At 40.0% G+C, this 18,908-nt stretch overlaps 1 protein-coding gene across 2 annotated transcripts; it reads left to right on the plus strand.

Moving 5' to 3' along the window:
- Positions 1 to 1,303: 1,303 nt before the first annotated feature.
- On the plus strand, positions 1,304 to 17,242 carry atf7a (activating transcription factor 7a). 2 transcript variants are annotated; one of them, XM_029507195.1, is made up of 12 exons: positions 1,304 to 1,348; positions 6,207 to 6,278; positions 9,303 to 9,399; positions 9,600 to 9,712; positions 10,158 to 10,322; positions 10,593 to 10,741; positions 11,133 to 11,226; positions 11,326 to 11,445; positions 12,625 to 12,774; positions 13,053 to 13,241; positions 13,629 to 13,734; positions 14,317 to 17,242. In XM_029507195.1, exons 2-12 carry the CDS (start codon positions 6,231 to 6,233, stop codon positions 14,547 to 14,549), a joined length of 1,464 nt encoding a protein of 487 aa, XP_029363055.1. In that variant the 5' UTR covers positions 1,304 to 1,348; positions 6,207 to 6,230; the 3' UTR covers positions 14,550 to 17,242. The 2 variants fall into 2 exon arrangements, with proteins under 2 accessions (XP_029363055.1, XP_029363054.1); XM_029507194.1 differs by lacking the exon at positions 1,304 to 1,348 and having other exon boundaries at positions 6,180 to 6,278.
- Positions 17,243 to 18,908: the final 1,666 nt, after the last annotated feature.

The raw sequence follows: 18,908 nt of genomic DNA on the forward strand, positions 1-18,908 counted from the left end.
ACAAACTGTTCTCTAAATTTAATGCAGCACTTTCAGAGAATGTCAGTGTCATTTTCACATTAACGCAGTACTTCCTCCCTAACGTTCAAAGTATCCCAACTGCCAAAACAGATAAACTAAATCTAATCAGAGAAATTCTCTGTGATATATTTACTTCCATCTCTAAAAAAAAACAAAACAAAAGGAAACTTAAGATGATTCAATTCTCAAATCATCCTTTGGGGGTCTCTCTAGTCCTGTCTTTAGTTATGTTGTCTTTAATGTCCTGTTGTTCATGTTCACTACATTTATGTCTTTATGGAAATTAATTATTAATTCATCCTCTGCCGCTTATATGTCTTCAGGTAGCAGGGGGTGCTGGAGCCAGTCCCAGCTCACTCTGGACGAGGGCAAGTCACTAGTCCATCACAGGGCAAACATACAGAGACAGACCAACAAGACCAACACACTCACACTCAGACCTACAGACAATTCAGAGTCACCATTTAACCCAAACATAATGTCTTTGGACAGAGGGGGGAAACCGGAGTACCCGGAGCAAAACCCACACCGACATGAGGAGAACATGCAAACTCCGCACAGAAAGGCCCCAGGCTGGGAACTAAACCCGTGACTTTCTTATTGTGAGGCTACAGTGCTATCTATACTGCTGTGCTGCCCTCTTTGTGGAAAATTGAATACAATTTCCATGGTTTACCTCATTCATGTTTGATAACACAGGCTTGGCGACCAGGCCTTTGGGATCTGCTCTCAAATTTTGAGATTTTAAATGATTGCTTTAGAAATGTTATAAGAATAACACTATTATTAGCATTATTAACCAGTTTATACATTTTTTATATTTTAGACTTTTGTAGGTTTCTGAGACATGCTGTAATGTAAGAGGACTGAGAGGACATTTGCTAACCGGGAAGGGGCATTGGGTGACATTATCAGGAAGGAAACCAGAGCATGAGGGGAAGACGCCGCCTTCATTTTTGTGTTCATTTGTTCGTACAGTTTGTGTTTATCATGTGCACCGGGACATCACATGTAACAGCATATTGAACTGGCTGGGGACTGGCTACTCCAGCCAGAGCCACGCGTTTTAACGGTGACAAAGCAACTGGGTGTTTTGATGAGTGCTTTTGTATTCACAGTCTGACGAAGGTAGTATCTCATCAACAAAACAAAACAAAAAACAACAACGTGTCCGTGAATTAGGAGAGAGGACTCCGATGTAAGGAGCACCCTTCTCAGTCCAGCCGAGATAAGGAGCGTCAGGTCTCGCGATAAGTCAACGTCGCCAAGGGGAGTGTCAAATTCCAGGAGAGGAGAGGAGAGGGGAGCCAGAGCGAGGGGCGCGAGGGTGAGTTTGTAAACACTTTATTACCCTTGAAATTCTCCAAAGATATGTCGACTGCCACAAACGATCACACTGTGTCACCCGCCGCGACACTTTTCAGTGTTTGTTATGGCGAAAAATTACGCGTCCGTTGAATTGTCAACTGTTGTGGCAGCTTCATTCGGACCGCACTCAAGTGTCAGTCCGCTAACCAGCCAACTGCTGCTTTTCCCCTCCTGCTTTTCTGCCCGTGGTCGTCCGTAATGTCGGCGAAATGCTTCAAACCCCTTCAGCTGTAACTACATGTGTGTTAGCGTGTGTTTCCTGTCAGCGCAGAGAGCGCTAGTAGCGCTGTTAGTACTCTTTTTCAACGTGCACTCGGCCTGTTGTTAACGCTAGCCACGCCAGGCTATCCATTAGTTTTGCGTGGATACAAAAAGTTGATTTCGGGTTTGTAACCAATAAGATTCTGGCAGTGGACGTAATTGACAGGATCTGAAGCTGTGCATGCGTTAGACGACGTCGACTGGCGTGCTAATAAACCAATCGGAGAGAAGGAAAGGCGGTCTTGTTACGGGAAAAGGCGGGGCTAAGTGTGCCCGTACATAGCCAGAGGGTAATGGAGGCTGAGAAAGACCAACTTTTTCAAAGCAGTCAGCGCTGTCTGGAAAGGGAACTAAAATCTGCAGGACATCGGGATTTCACTTTGACACTGGCCCCCCTCTTCTCACGTGCCTGAAACTCCAGGGAATTTTTTTCGCTTGTCTGTCTTCTTTTTTTTTGGCGTAGGAATATTAATCTGTTAAAGTGGATCTGGAAGCAGAGCCCCAAAAGAATCCAGACTCTCATGTAATAATGATATCCATAGTATTGCAATTGGAGCTGTTGAACGCCCTAGGATCCGCATCCCCATGCATGTCAACACCTTGGTTAGGAATGTAGGTCATGTTTTTGGCAGAGTTGTACTTCATTCCATCACATGAAAAAGTATAAGACCAGAGAAAACTGCTCTGTTCAGTCCAATGAAATATTTTGTCCCACACTCAAGACATGCAATTCACTGCAACTTAGATATTAGTTGCATGGGGAATTAATCTTTATTTACAGAAACACATATGTACTATACATATGCAGCTGTGTAATTCAATGAACTGTCAGTGATTTAAACTCTGCACGTTTTATTACCGGTCTGTCAGTTTTATATTTGACTGCTGTTGAGCATGAAGTGTACGGACTTAGCAAAATTATAGGTGATTTACTACCAGAGGCTGTACTGGTTCCACTTTAGTTGAAGAGCAAAACATCAAATGACATGGTACTTTTCTTTTGAATGCATTGTTGTAGACCCAAAACCTCACGACAAGCACTTATAAAAGTTGCCGACCAGAAATCAGATAAGCACAGTGATTTTGATTTAATTTTAGAAAACTGCCTCGGGTCCATCCTGTATTGTCCTGCATTGTTTGCTGGCTCAGCATGGGATTCAGCCTGTAGGCCCTGTTAGTTATGCAGACATGGATATAGTATTTCATTTGTTCCATTTACCAAATCTCATGTTCACTTTGCTTACATAAATACATATTGGCTGCTGCACACACCCTGCTAAAGCTGTGGTCTCTAGAGCTCATAGGCCACACTGACAAAACCTTACCTGTGATCCAGTAAAAAGCCATGCTAGATCTTCTTTCTTTAATTTCCCCACACACACACACACACACACACACACTTTCTTTTTTTTTTTTTGGATTTTTGTGGGGTCTCCCCTACCCTCTGGCAATTCAAGCCTCAGATTCCAGAGTCATGGCTGCAGCATGAGCTATTAATACAGTTTGTTTAGTCAGTTTCCTAGCAGGCTGCATCAAACACTGGATGGCTGAGGCTGATTATAGCTGGGACTTGTTCCTCTACACCTGCTGAGTCGGAGAAATCCAAGTTAATGGTGGGACTTTGGCATCACTTCAGTGAGAGTGACAGGAATTAGGGCACTTTGAGTGGTTCCATGTCACCTTGGACGAAAGGTGGTGAAAATAGGTGGACTTGATATCCATGCCTGAATATCAATGACGTGCATCTGAATTAATATAAGCAGCAGACTGATTTATAGTTGTTCAGAGTTGACATCTGAATGAATCAGAGCATTTTACAGTGTTGTAAAACTTCACGCTGCGAACTCATTAAGAGTTAGTCATGTCTGATTGTCAGAGTGGCAAATGAAGAGCATCCTTTCCTTTTGTATAGAATTACAACTTTTGAAGATGTACTTTGTGGTAGATTGTCTTACCACAAAACCAAGAAATAAATTTTAAAGGGAAAAAACAGCACATCTGTCTTAATCAGGTTGAGATATTTGTTGGTGCAGCTATGAAAACAAATGATATTTTCCACCACTGTCATCTGGAATTTATGGTGGACTTCCCACAAGATCAAATCCCACATTTCATGTTGGTGCCTGCCAGCCAAGTTAATGTCTAGCATGTCTTTAGTAAGATGTAAACTCAGAACTCTGTTCCCATTCCTCACACCAGATGTGTACATTTCCCCACATAGTCCACACCCTCTGTATAACGAGCTAGACAGTGTATCTTGTTTGCAGACACATCTCAGTCCAAATAGACTCAGTGGATTGGAAGCACTTTGTGAGGGCTCTGGCACTGATCTGTTGTCTTTCTACACAGCACAGGAGGTCTGCAAGAAATCAGACTTCTCTGCCACATTGGCCTTTTGATCTGTTCAGAGTATTACAGACCTTTTGCATGCAAACATGATGCAGGCCCTTTTTCTTCATGAAGACATAGAGCTAAGAAATACAACGGTTAGGCCTGTTACAGGCCCAGTGTCATGGGAGAGCCTCGTATTCCAGTGCAAGGCTTCAGTAATCATGTGTTGGCTCAGGGGCAGCTGTCCTCAGCAGAGGGAGAAACTGAGGGAAGAAGGAGGAAAATGTACTGACTTCAACATTGGGAAAACTTTCAGACATTTATGCCTTGCCAGCATAATGAATAATCTGTCCCACTCAATAATGTCAGGCTACATACTCAACTAATTTAGTTGGTATAGCAAACGTTAATGTGGTCAGTACCCCAGTAATATTACAATACTAATCATATTTAAGTGATAACACTGACTTCAATTGAGCATGATTGAACACATTTTTGAAAAAATGTCAAATTCTAGTCAAATCAAAAGTTCAAGAGGTTGGTCAAAAAAAATTCAAAGACTAAGGGTTAGTCTTCAACCTGTAGGGTTTTCTGTGTTCCTTGAGCTTGCAATTTAGCTGAGTCGTCCTGAATATTGCAGTAATTAATGGCTTTTGTTTATTAAAAGGTTCTCACTTGTGTACATAGCATAGTCCTTGATGCATGTGGGTTAGTTCCTGTACAGTCAATGGGACACCATTGTGTAATAGCTGCAAGATGTCATTTTGGGCGAGTGCTAAAACATTTATGTCCCTTGTCCATTGCCATTGCGACTTCTCTAATTCGCTGATTTAAATTTAATGACCAAGTTATTTTTCTTAACTTCCCAATTTGTCTTCACATGAAGTGTTGTTAAGCTGTGCAGAGCTGTGCAGGGGGGAGCTGGGGAAGGGACTGACGCAGGAGGGGAGAGGGGGTTGTGAGGAGTTATTCTCCTCAGTGGAGACAGCTGATAGAAGCAGTAAGCCTCACACAGCTTTAGTTTATGTCACTTTGGCTTCAGGCACAACAGGAGGAGAAACCAAACAGAAGCATGTGCATATTTAACTCTTGATAATAGCATGTACTCAGGAAGAGGGGGATCCAGCATTTGGTTTATAGTCATGTAAAACCCTTGATAATGTTTCCAGTACATTTAAATGTACAGTGACATCCTTATGTGCTTCTATTTTTACAGTACTATCCAACATTTATGTTGTGTAAATAGCACACTAGTAAAAACCACAAAATAAATAAGAGTAGCCAATCACGTTTTACTCCAAGCTCAACCAACAAGTCAATGTGAAGACTACTTTGGATGTGCAAAATCTGAAATAAATAGGAGCAAACATCAGAAGTTAGGCAATGTAAAAAAAGACTACAACAATCGAATAAAAGGCTTCTACTGTAATTCACCTCAGCAACCAGGCAACAATGGTACACTTATACTTACAATTATAAAACACATCATAAAATTTGAAATTAAAACCATAATAATAGGTCAAAGTTGTCTTGATCTATGGTAAAGTTTTCTCAACTTATTTGGCTGATCTATCCGAATCAATCGTATAATCATTTTGCCCTATAAAATGACAAATGTCTTGTTTTGTCCAAGCAACAGTTCAGAACCGAAATATAATCAGTTAAACACACTGTAGATAAGAGAAAGCCATGAAATAAAATAATTTTTAAACAAAATGTTTCAATATTTAATAACAGTAATTAGCTATCAGAATTAATTGCTGATAATTTTTCTATCCAAGTGTTACAGCCGTAGATGTCACAAACACTTGGTTCATCTCTTTGAGACACGGAATGAGGGGTACCAGGGAAGAGATTGGGAGGTACTGGAAAGGTGATAGGAGGGAGTGGCAATGAGAGAAGGAGGTATTGGAAATGACAGAAAATGAGACAGAAGGAGAAGGAGATGTCTTTGTGTAAATGGTAGCTGCCGTCCTCGTGTAAGCGACTCCTCATTGGCCAACCAAAAGCCCCCCTGTGTGAAGGAAGTATCACCAGGGAAACTTCGTCTCGCTGCCTCTGTGCATGTTTTCCTTTTTGCCAGGGTTATTTTTAAATTGCATTCGGCTTCCTGCTCAGACTAAAGACTACAAGCCACAGCATCCCTGTTTTGTTGTTTTCAGGATTTTCCAGTTCATAAATCAAGAAAAGCCACACCAATGTTCTCCTCTTCTCCTCTCCCACAGTTACATTGCAAGCTATTTGCAAAAATGGGGGACGACCGACCTTTTGTGTGCAATGCTCCTGGCTGTGGACAGGTAAGTTTTGTCTCTCCTTGCCCTTGGTTTCAGGTCTGTCCATGCGTGTGTAGTTTGTGCTTTATTTTTATTTATTTATTTTTTTCATGCAAGTATTCTACACGACTGTTATTACTACTACTAGTTATGATTTAATGTATTTAAACTGAATTGAAAGAGAAGGGAAAGGGTATAGCACTACATGATACTTTTTTTATATATAGTATTTTCATTGAATAATAAAGCTTCATAGTTTTTGTGTACATATACATAGAACTTGTTGACCCTGAAAAGACTTCCGTTTAGCCAAGACACTTGCTCCATTTGCCAGAATGACCTAACTAGCCGTGATTTATACAGCACTTGTAATGATCGTCACACTGATAAAGTTGTAGCGAACAGGCTGTCTTGTGAGACAATGCTGTCTCCTTTAGCCATGACTCACTGGAAGGTCCAATGAGTAATCAGGCCACAGTTATTGTTTCAACCTGTCAATGTTGCCTTCTAGTGCCTGCAGACACAGGTTAGAGCCGTGGCAGTGACTCAGCTGAGTGCCAACAATGTGCTCACATGCCAGTAACATGGTGCATTGTCGGGGCATAGCCTGATAACAGGACAAATTAAAAGAAGTGAATTCAAAGACTCATCGTTATCCAGCATGAGAACAATTCTGTCTAATGTTATCCTAAATTAGCTGTCTGATGCTGGGTCCAGTTGGGTGTGATATCCTCAGAGAGTGAGATGGATTATCTCTCCTGGGCTCTGGAGGAAGAAAGTGTTTATGTGGTTAAGAAACACTTGTGATTCATAAGCCCATTTCTATTCTCTGATCAGAAGTGATCTGGAAATGGAGTTTGTGGTTTGGACCGCTGCCATGTGAAGTAGTTAAACATGCGTGTGTTGGATAAATAAATCACGTTTTGTTTGGCTGTTTTCTGCTTAGAACATTATGGACACTAAGGGACACCTTCTCTGATAGAGAAACACATTTTACCTTTCCAGTGACATGTATCTGTGGTGTGTTTCATCTGTAGACATCATTATTAATTTAGTTGACACTTAGAGAAAATGAATCACATGGAAGCTTTTCAAGGCAAAGTGACGATTGATGATGGAGCTGGTCTACAGCTGCAGCACACTCCCCAGCTGTGTTTGAGTGTCAAACTGTTGTATAAACAGCTCTGGTATTGTAGTATGGTGTGATTGTGCTTGATGTTTGGGCGCCTTTTCACCACCTTATTTTGAGCAATATAAGCATATATGTTTATAGAACCATTTTGTTTATGTTTATAATAGAATTTCAGATTGAAATGGCTTTTTCTTTTTTTGATTTTCCATAGTATCAATATATATTTTCTCTCATTTCTTTTTTGGTCACCTTTGCACATTGCAAGGTGCTTCATTATATTGAGCAGCTAGCATTAACCACTAATGTTGTATGTGTAGTGTTTGGTTCTGGGCAACGCACACAGTGGATTTTATTCACTGAAAAAAGCTGGAGTCAGGCTTGGTGAGAGCAGCTGGACTGAACCAAAACAATTATATTTCTGGCCAGAAAACCAAAACAATTTAAAACACTATTCTCTCCGTAAAACTAAGGGAGACTCGTTTAGATTGGTTATGTGAAAATATTGGTCAGTGCAGCATCAAATGTTGTTTTAGCCAAACACTCTTGATACATACTTGATACAAAATCAAGAACTGTCTCTCCAAGGAATGGAATTAACAAATATGCCAAAACTGTTTCTTCATACGTTTCCTCACAGTTTTCAATACGTTGTGCTCTGTTCCCACACGTGTCATGTCAGTCAGTCTACATGTTTTCCTGCTTTTAACATTGTCATCATTGATGATGATAATTTGTGTATATGTGATATGGGAACAATCTTTATATTACAGGCACCTTATGTCCTGATTCTGTTTTACAGCTGCCCTTTACAAGCAACAGTTGTCCACCAGGAAAGTCTGAATCATGCCCATAATAGAACAAGTATGTTTGACTCCTGGCTTCATTCTGGGTTTTCCTTTGGCCAAGTTAACAACAACAACAACAACAAAAACAGACCCTGATTATATGATATTCAGTATTTACTGTTTGGGGTGGGATAATCTTTGCTGCCAATATCTCATTCGGTGTGATTGACTGGACATAGTTCTCTCCACGAGACTCAGCCACCTTGTTCTGAGGAAAGAGACATTTAGTTGTATTGGTGATGCTGCCTGGTGTGGATAAAAATAAGTCTCATGACACTTGACTGTGTTTCCACTTCACTCTCACGACTGAACTCGCAACTGCAACATGGCGCCCTAAAATAGTCTCCAGCGAATGGTGAATAGGCTGGTGCCAGAGCCAAGATTATTCCTCCTACGTCTGACTGATTCACCTCGCCACTTCTCCAAAGAAGAAGTGCCATGTCTCAAAGGAGAGGATGGCTGTCAGGGTTGTTTTCTGACTGTCTGATTTGACAGACCCCCTGTAGCTTCCACTGTGGATACCTGATATTAGCTGACGGCACATAGTTCAGTGTGGACCTTTACCATGATGAAAATTACAGCTGTATGTTTTACACACCAACTAGCTTGACTGGAAAAGCTTTCTTCTGTAAAAACACAATGCATTGCAAATTGCATTTTCAGCACCTTGAAGTGTTAGCTTGTTTGACATTCTTTTATGCGAGCAGTGTGTATCATTTTAACGACACTTTGCAACCATTGCATATCCCAGATATTTCCAGGCTGCTAAAATTGTTTCAGCTTTCATCCATACTAGCCCATTTTCTTTTTCCAGATAATTCTAGTTGGTTTGAGGATATTTGAGCCCTTTACCTGCATCTGTACACCATAGATAGTTTTCTTTCTGTGGTTTGTTCACATAATGTATATGGTATAGGCAATATTTGTTGGGAAATATCTCATGAGAGATTATCTGGCTGTGATTATTGCAATATGATATCCAGGTTACAGCTTCTTTAGGTCACCAAGATAAATATTGAGGCTAATTCATAAAACCTAATTTACCCCTATTATCTTGCTCCCTTGTTCCAGAGGTTTACCAATGAGGACCACTTGGCTGTACACAAACATAAACATGAGATGACACTGAAATTTGGACCACCCAGGACCGACTCTGTGATAATTGCAGGTACTGTCTGTCGACAAGACAGACACTTTTTTCTTTTCCTTTGATACATGTCCTATCCTTGCATTCAGATTAAGTCTGGTAAACATACCTTACTGCCAACCCTATTTGTACAATCTCAAAAATAGCAGCTCAAAAGGCACATTTTAAAATTGGTGTGAAAATGTCACTTAGAGTTGTCTCTCCTCATTCTCAATTCAAAGACCAGACGCCTACTCCCACCCGCTTCCTAAAGAACTGCGAGGAGGTTGGTCTGTTCAACGAGCTGGCCAGCTCCTTTGAACAAGACGATGATGAAAAGAGGGCCAAGAACTCTGTAAGAAAGACTTGGGGTTGATTTAGTCTGTTTTCATCTATTTGTACATGTGTGTATGTTTAACTGCACATGCCACTGTTCACAGGAACCAAGGAAGTTTTCTGCAAAGACGCATATAAAATGAAAAATAATTTTTTACTTCCTTCTTTCTTAGTCTAAATGTTGATGCACTCGACAATTATTGTTTGCAGAAATCCCCATTTTGTGCAGTTTGTCTGTGCACTATTTCTGTCCAGAATATGATTACAAAAGTTTGTTAGTGATTTTATTGAATCTTCAGTGTGTATTATTGCAGCTGAAATAGTATTTTATAAACTAGTGGTGTGCTTGTTGGTTTTATGTCATAAATACCCACTTCCTTATTTTACTTAACTGTTACGGAGAATGTTCTCTTTGATAAGTAGTGTGAACTTATTCTTTCTCTCTTAATATATGTATTTCTCAGCTCCCTGCTGCCAACTCTGTGGCTTTGGACATGAGCCTGCAGACGCCATCAGACATGAAGGTGAAAGAGGAGGCACCTGTAGAGGTCGACTCCTCACCTCCCGGCAGCCCTGAATCTATCTCTGGAAAGTCAGACAGCAGCAGAGAACTTTTGGTTAAAGGAAAGGTAGGAGAACGATGAGAGGAAGGGTAGCTATGAGTGTATAAAGAAGATTGTGGAACCTTGAATCGTTTTGAAGTATGGCTCATTAGATATGTCATTGCAGCTTTCACAGTATTACAAGACTGAAGGAAGTGAATCATATAATCGCTTTTTCTCAAAGAGGCGATTCCTGTTATGTTCAAAAGCACAGTTTTATTTTGCTTTATTGACAATGAATGTGTGTTTCAATATTTTAACTGTTAAACACAACTCCCTACACCACTAATATCCTAGGACACCCCCCCAAGGAGTTCAGCCCCCACACCAACTATTGTGCGTCCAGGTTCCCTCCCACTGCACTTGGGCTTTGATGCCCTCCAGCCCACCATGCCTTCACCAACGTCAGTCATCACACAGGCTCCACCCTCCAATCGTACTCTTGGGTGAGTTCCCTACCCTGACCTCTGCTGATCTTTTAGCCCTGGTTTTCCTGCTTGAAATGTCCATTAAATTATTTTAAAGCTCTTAAATAAACATTGTATGACAGTATCACAGTGTATATTCCTGATCTGCTACTCAAAATACTGAGTCTTTGGAATTCAAGCTGACCCATTCTTTGCGTAAAATAAAGAATCGAATACATTACTGTGTGTTTTAGTGTTTTTTAATCCTGCTCACTTTGGACAAGTAATGATATTACTTACAAGTGGGGATTTTGTTGAGTGAATGTTTTCTTAAATGGTTCTTCTTGTTATGTTACAGTCATTGTTGTCATATATACAAACATATCTCAACCTGTTGTTTCTGTTTTCCCTCTGCTGCCTGTCTATGTAGTTCGCCAACCAGCCACTACCCCATGATGATGCTTCCTTCTGGTCAGGCAGTGCCTCTGCTCCCCGGCCCTGTACAGATGCCCTCCGTCATTAATGTAAGCAGACCAACAGTCTTAAAATGTTGTATTTTATAGCTAAGAAGTTGCGCCAAGTTGCTAATATTTGTGTATTTGTATATTTCATCTGGTTTCCAGTTGGCCCGACCCTTGTGCATGGTACCCAACATTCCTGGGATCCCTGGTCCTCCTCTGGGAGGGAGCAGCAGCGGCTCTAACTCCCCCTCTGGCTACAGCATCCACTCAGAGGCCAAGATGGTCAGCACTAGATCAGCTCACTATTTTTATCTCTTTATCTGTTCTTTTTGTCTCCATCTTCACCCTCTAGCTTTCCTCTGCAAAATGGTTCCATCTGTTCATCATATGACTTTTTAAAGCAGTTGCTTGTTTGTTTATTTAATCCTGACACCACAATGAAAAATTGTACTGAATTTATGATACCAAACCTAGCACACACAAAGCTTTGTACAGGAATCCACTTTTTCATGTTTAACCACACTACTTTTATTATTTCATGCAATTTACAGAAAGTATCCTCTTTATCGTTGGTGCCAGTAAAAGCTGGGTGGTGAAGGGGGTGTGGGACAAACACATGCATAAGTTAAGACACTCATGCGAGTACCTGTCGCACACCCACGTAGTACTAGTACACACTATGTGATAATCATTACAAGGCTTAAATCTGCTTTTTACCAGTTATGTGCTTTCAGAGCCACAGTAAGGTATTTTTAAATTTGCATTGGCATTGGTGAATGCCCCATATGACAAATCAACATTATCTTAAATTTATTCCAGGATTATGCAAAGCCTCCAGTGGTTAACCCATTCAAAAGGGTTGTGATAGAACAGAATATCACATGAATGTGCTGCTGAAAATAAGCTAAGAGTCACGAGACCCTGTCAGGTCAACATGGATGAGGGTCTCTGCAGTGTAAGAGCAACTTTAAAGTAATTCCTGTACAATCTGGGGTTTTCCTGAGGCGATGGGTGGGACGACCTGGCACTGGATTCTATCTCATTGTGAAAACATCAGAGATGTAGCATAAACCATAGTTGAATTGAATTATTCACTATGAAATATATGCACAGGACAGTCTGATTGCATCAGATACTAGTTTGCAGAATTGGAAACAAAATGCCTTTCACGACATGGTGTATCTGATTTATAAGTGAAATTACTGGAAGCTGTATTTAAGATTAGCAGCTGAGTAATGGGCCAAGCTAACTTGATTAAAACTAGAATTGAATCCATGGGTTAAGATGCAGGACAATATATGAAAAATTCTGTGACCTCAAGTGTCAGCACTTTCTCTGTCTTGGCAGTTATATGCAAACCATTTTCTTTTCTACTGTCATGACATAGTTCACACTGTTTGTTTGTGTATAGTGGCTCCTCTGATTTTTAGAGATATTGATCAAATGATTGTTTTCCTGAAGCGTCTGAAGGCTGCGCTGTCCCAGCAAAGCCCATCAGGACAGAGTATGGGGGTTATGGCCATGGGCAGCAGCCCCATGGTGCCTCAGAAGGCAGAGCAGAGCCAGCTTCTTGTGCAACAACCAGATGCTCCATCACCTGCGCAACCTCAGGTACAGTGTATTGTCTGGAGTCGAAACCTTAAGCACATTACCGTTGCGACTGAAACTTGGAAAGTTTGAAAAATACCCCAGAGTAACTTGAGAGGAAACTTGCTGATTAAATGGCATATCATCTGTTTTAGTAACTGAAATTGAGGCTTGTAATTCTTGTAGTAAGATGACTATGATGTGTTCTAACTAAAATAATGAAACTATGACTCAAACTTCCCCTTCTTTCTCATCTCACTTCCTGTCTGTTGGTTTCCTTCTCACCCTTTTGCCTCCTCTAGGTATCTCCAGCACAGCCTACAGGTGGGCGTCGGCGGCGTACAGCAGACGATGACCCAGATGAACGAAGGCAGCGCTTCCTAGAGAGAAATCGGGCAGCTGCGTCCCGCTGCAGACAGAAACGCAAACTGTGGGTCAGCTCCCTAGAGAAGAAGGCTGAGGAGCTCAGCAGCCTGAATGTCTCACTTTCGGTGAGTGGGTGGGCAGAGATGAAACGTGGCTGGTGGGAAGCCTCTGTTTATGTGTTTATGTGTGGTCTTATCAAACTGTGTCCACTTAACAATTCTTTGAATCTTTTGCAACTTATTTTAAACCCTGGTTGTATTATTTAGGCTTGCAGATTGTTTTAACACCATATGGTCACTTTCCACTGCCAGCTTTAATCCACTGAGAAACCAGACTTCATACACCTGTAATGAGAAGCTGGAAAACTAAACATTACATTTGTGAGAAATGCGTGTGAAAGGTCTCACTGTTCATAATAATGGGACCCAACATAGCCCATGACTTTTCTTTGGCTTTACTGTATGTCTTACTTTGATATGTCATATAATTGGTTGGATTTTCCATGTATTCAGAATGAAGTTTCTCTGTTGCGGAATGAGGTGGCTCATTTGAAGCAGCTGCTGCTGGCCCATAAGGACTGTCCTGTTACCACCCTACAGAAGAAGACTGCTTATTTAGGTGAGCCTTGTGCATTTTTGCTGATAGTGACCTGGTGATATTTAAAGTTCAAGGAAACCTGATTTAGAATCATGTTTCTCTCATACCTATATGTAGCAATATGGGCAAAGGATTGTCAAAGTACTAAAAGTTACAGAAAATATTAGAAATCACTTCTGACTGTTCTGATGACATTGGTATTTGAGTTTAATGTAATTCAAGTCAAGGCAAAAAATTGTGCCATTCCACATTTTAACATTATTTCAACGTCTGAACTTCAATGCTAATTCTATAGTAAACACAAGTTTGTTTAGTAGCGTGAATTAATAAGCCAGTATCTGGACCAGGAAAAACATTTACATTTTCAGCAATTCATTATATTTCTAAGAAGCTTAAATTTTGGATATTGTGACTAAAGTGAAGTGATGTTTGTCGTACAGATACTTTTCTGCAGTGTCACTGAAACTGCTGTAGAACAAACATAACGTACAAACCTTCAGTATGGGTGGTGTGGAGTATATTCAAGTTTAAAAGTTAATTGTGTTTGAAATTGAAGTATAAATCTGTACTTCTGTCGTCTCTTTTTCCTCTTTTTTTGTGTAGCTGCAGAGGACAACATTAAAGACACCTCAGAGCCTACAGGTTCTCCAGCCCCGGTGATCCAGCACAGCTCTTTGGCTCCTAGCCCCTCTGGAGGGCAAAATGGCTTGAGCTCAAGGGCAGCAGCAGAGGCCATGGCTATGTCTGTGCTAGCAGGAATGGGCCAGCAGCAGAGGGCTGAGAGTGGACCCTCTCACATTATCATGGCTGCACAGTCTCAATCTGCTGCCAGATGATGAGCAATGCCACCCCAGCCAAGACTAGGCTCATCAGTGGGGCAAAAAAGAGCAGCGGACACTCCCCTCCCCTCCTAGTTTCCCCCATCTTGAAGTTCACAGAGCTCAACCTCTGTTTTCCTGTTTCTCCTCTGCTCTCTCTGACCCTTCTGTGGAGCTATCATGCTGTGGCCTGGAGCTCAGCAGCAGCCTTCTGGGAATGGACTGAGACTTTTGAGAGAGCTTCCTGTTAACTTTACCATAGACTACAGGGGCTGGACTCCCCCACCCCGCTGTACCCTACCCAACCCCAACCTCCTTTTTCCTTGATGCCTCCCTGCTCATCTCTCCTCACCATCAGTCAAAATGACTCTTCACTGGACTGTAGGACTGCATCGCTCTGAGTGTACTGCCATAATGAAATTCCCATGTGGACAAGAACCAAACACATGCACAGTTTGAAACACACAGGTGTTGCATAAACATTCTTGATCAAACCAGATACAAAACAAAACACAGGACTTTACACTGTTTTCAGCAGGGAATAGTGCCTTGTGCTCCTCGACTTTTCAGCCATACACACACCCACGCATGCCATCATAACATAAGTCCCTATACACCCTCGGCTCCAAAGATGTTGTAGTTATTTAGACTTCAGTGGCTGAGTTCTCAAATAGTCACAGAAACACTTTGTAAATGCTTCCACCTCAAACTGATCTCAACACGGACCCAAAGTGTACCTCATTTACAACCCTTTATGAAAAAAATTTTAAATTGTGTGTGATTGGCTCTGTGTGTATATATTTATGTACATCAGAACATAGCAGTTTGCTTGCTTATGATCTGATACATTAATATTTAGATTGTTAGCATGTGACATTTTCTATTAGGGTGTTATGTTCTTGATACAGTATGTGCAGCTATGTTTTTTTTGTTTTGTTTTTTATAATCGGCACATCCTCCAAGATTAGTACACAGAACCAAAATATGTTGGATTGCCCAAGATTAGTATCAACTAAAATAATTTTGTTTTAGCAATATGTTTTCTGACCTTTCCTCTCCTGATGTTTCCTCTAAAAGAGGATGTTTTGCTGTTCATTGATTTGTAAGTGGTTGACTTCCATTTTACCTAAAACTATTTAGGTGAGCGCTTTTCTCTGTTACTGTTGTTTTCACACTTCTTAGGATGGTTGTGCATCCTTGCTGCTCATTGGAAGTGCGATGAACCCCTTGGTTTCCTTGGTCTTTTCTACCAAACCTAAACAAAGCCATAATGATAACAAATCAGGTCTCTGAATCTCCAAAGACCACCTGGTACTTGTTCTGGGGCAATAGCCAGACTGTTATTTTCTGATTCAGAGTTTGCAGTGACATGATCTACAGCTCACTGCTTCACTGCTTGTTACTTGCACTTAAACAGTCTCACACACAATGTCTGGTAATTTTGCCTTAAAATCACAAAGGTGCCTCCGAGATCCCCACGTTAAAACATGCATATTTGCTTGCGTGAAAATGTATGGAGCCTTAGAAAAATATACTTTCCTGAATTTGCTAATTTCGTGATGGAAAACAATCAGTGAGGAAGAAAAAGCTGCAATAACTTTATTAAAGACTAAGCCAAGCCCTTAAGATAAAGAGTTAATTTAACCATTTGTCTTTCTCAATGTTATAAAATCAAAACTCATCTGTTGGAGGGACACAGCAAAAATATTTTAAAGAACAAATTGAGATCTCTTCCTCATCAATCCCACCAATATGTTTTCCCAGATATCAGGATATTTTTAAATAAACACTTAAACAAGCGTTTTTTTCCTGTTCATGTGTATTTTCATCCCTCTTTTGTTGGCATGTGATATTTCAAAAACAAGATATCTGTCCATTAGTGTAAGGGCATGTCTTTATGCACTAAAATAATAATCGTTGTTACCGTTATACTGGTTGTTTTTTAAAAATACAATTTTTCTCTTATCTGTACTGTATTCATTAACGGGAAATAGCTCAGCAACTTTAATAGTCTTCACCTTTGACTGAACCTCTTGTCCTCCAGTCCCAATGGCGAGCCCGGCATTTTGTTGTACTTTGTTGCTGGCGCTATATTTGGCTGGCAGTCCCTTATAGACGATTGTTCGTATGAAATGAAAATTCAAACTATATTTAGCTTTCATATTTTCATGTAAATCATGTCATTGGCACCTTTTCTGTCATTACTGTTGTTTTGTTGTGTGCTATGTTCAGCACTGTACAACGTTTGTCATAATGCTTCTGATTGTACTGATGAATATAGAAACAAATTTCTTTCACCACACAGATTTATTTGTTTGCTCTACGGAAAATTGCCTTAGACCTTTTGAAGAAGAGATGTGACCTCTTTAGTATATTCTAAGATTAATTTGGTTGAGCCTTTCAATGGTCCTTGTCTAACTTATTTTGACTTAATTGGTTAAATAGCAATTGTCATCAGTCTTTGGCATTTAACGCTCCCTGAAAATGTTTTGAAAAGAGCAATGTAATGAATAGTGCAACAATGTGGAAGTTGCCCATAGTGTTTTAACGGTTTTTCACACTCCCATTGCTGGGCTGATGATTTCAAAAAATTTGTTCTTGTACTGTACATATCTGTACTATATGAATATATTTACTTTTCCATGCATGTCCAAGTGGAATACTATGAACACTTACAGTGCTGCAGTTTTAATTAAAGAAACTACATCTTAATGAACAATATATGGTTTTGTTTGACTGTCATCTTGGATGCCAAATTACACGACATGCTTTCTGTATTTGTGTCTGAGTTGGCAAATGGAGATTTCTCATAGCACTTGGCCAAATTTGGTAAAGACAAAAAAAGAAAGGCCAGTTAATTTAGATATAACAAACTTTACTGTGTGTATGGGCATTGAACAGCTTTTTTAGAGATTTTCTGGGACTAACTTTTCTGGTTATTTTAACCGAATCAGTGACTCATGTACTTCTGTGTAATTTTTTAATATTCTTCATCTTTACTTTAAGCAGAGCCATGCCCATTGATAAGGATGCTGACATCATGTCCTCTGTATTTGACTTTTGGGGCGTGCATTTATCAATTGGGATTTTTGGACATGTTTCAATTTTTCATTCCCACTTTTATTCCTGATCATGTGGAGGGAGAAAATGAATGAGCTATTTAACACTGATCTTTGGAAATAACATTAACAAAAGATATAATTTAAGAATTTAAATGTATAAATTATACAAAAAAAACCAAATAATTAGTTCATATTGAGTGCTAGTATCCAATGTTTCTTAGAAACTGCAGGGTGTGCTGAACAGCTTGGACCTGCCAACAATTATTGCTTCAGCACTACTTTTACGTTGATGTTTTTCTTGAGCACTCAAGTACTTTTGAAATGGCAAGACTAACAAAGTAGCCTACAATTATACCATTATGTTCACATTTACTTTGAAGCTTGTTTTCCTTAGAAGACATTTTCAATTGGCTGGAAATTGTTGAGGGAGTAGCTTGATTTGTGTAGTTATTTTTGTAAAGGTTTCTGCATAGACATCACATAAATCTTTTGACAATGATCCTTAAGTAACATACTTACATTCTTTTTTTGACTTACAAGCAGCTTTCTCAGCACATGTATCCTTACATGACCTAAAGCAAAATTTAAAGTTTATGGACCTCCATGGAGCAATTACCTTATTGGTTAGCAGGGTTGGTAGTGACACCGTCCTTGTATATAAGGCATGTTTCCTTAAAGTACTAAACACTCCCCTGAAACAATTATTGAATCAGTTATAAGTTGATAAATTGATACTAGAAAAATATTCAGTTTGAGTTCATTGCTCAGTTGTAATTGTACCTTTTCAGTTCACTCTCACCACTTTTTCTGCTGCACCAAGCAAAGATCTAAAAACTCACAAGCTGCTACCACATATTTTCCTCAGGAGTTGATGGACACCAGATCGTAGTAGACACTAAAAGACACTGAACGAGATCAGTTATTGGTGCAAAAATCATCAACAACTTCTTTTTTTTGGTTTCAGTACATCCCTTTGCAGTTATTCTGCATTTCTTTCTAGTTTCTATCTGTGTGGCCATTGAACATTATATGAAAACCACCCACTTTGGACAGAGGCTCTGGTCAAAGGGGCCCCTGACTACTTAGCCTTCTCAGCCTGTGCATCTTCTCTTTTTCTAGCTTTGAAATTGATGTAATGTAGATATAACTGAAAAGACAATATGACAAAGTGGTCTTTTAAATCATATTCTCCAGACATGAGAGATTTGGTTGGTCAACCAGCAAAAATCACATCATTATAATTTTTATTTTCCTTTCAGTGCAAGAATAAAGTCTGCCAAACATAAGTAGAAGTTTTTCTTTTTTGTGTAACTGC

This window comes from Echeneis naucrates, chromosome 7, assembly GCF_900963305.1.
Source record: "Echeneis naucrates chromosome 7, fEcheNa1.1, whole genome shotgun sequence".
NCBI classification, from domain to species: domain Eukaryota; kingdom Metazoa; phylum Chordata; class Actinopteri; order Carangiformes; family Echeneidae; genus Echeneis; species Echeneis naucrates.

Excerpts from the sequence above, each read along its gene's own strand:
- atf7a (XM_029507194.1), top strand. The coding sequence starts at position 6,180 with ATGTTCTCCTCTTCTCCTCTCCCACAGTTACATTGCAAGCTATTTGCA. Across the intron at positions 6,279-9,302 it reads ATGCTCCTGGCTGTGGACAG|AGGTTTACCAATGAGGACCA; the intron begins GTAAGTTTTGTC and ends CCCTTGTTCCAG. Across the intron at positions 13,735-14,316 it reads GAAGAAGACTGCTTATTTAG|CTGCAGAGGACAACATTAAA; the intron begins GTGAGCCTTGTG and ends TTTTTTGTGTAG.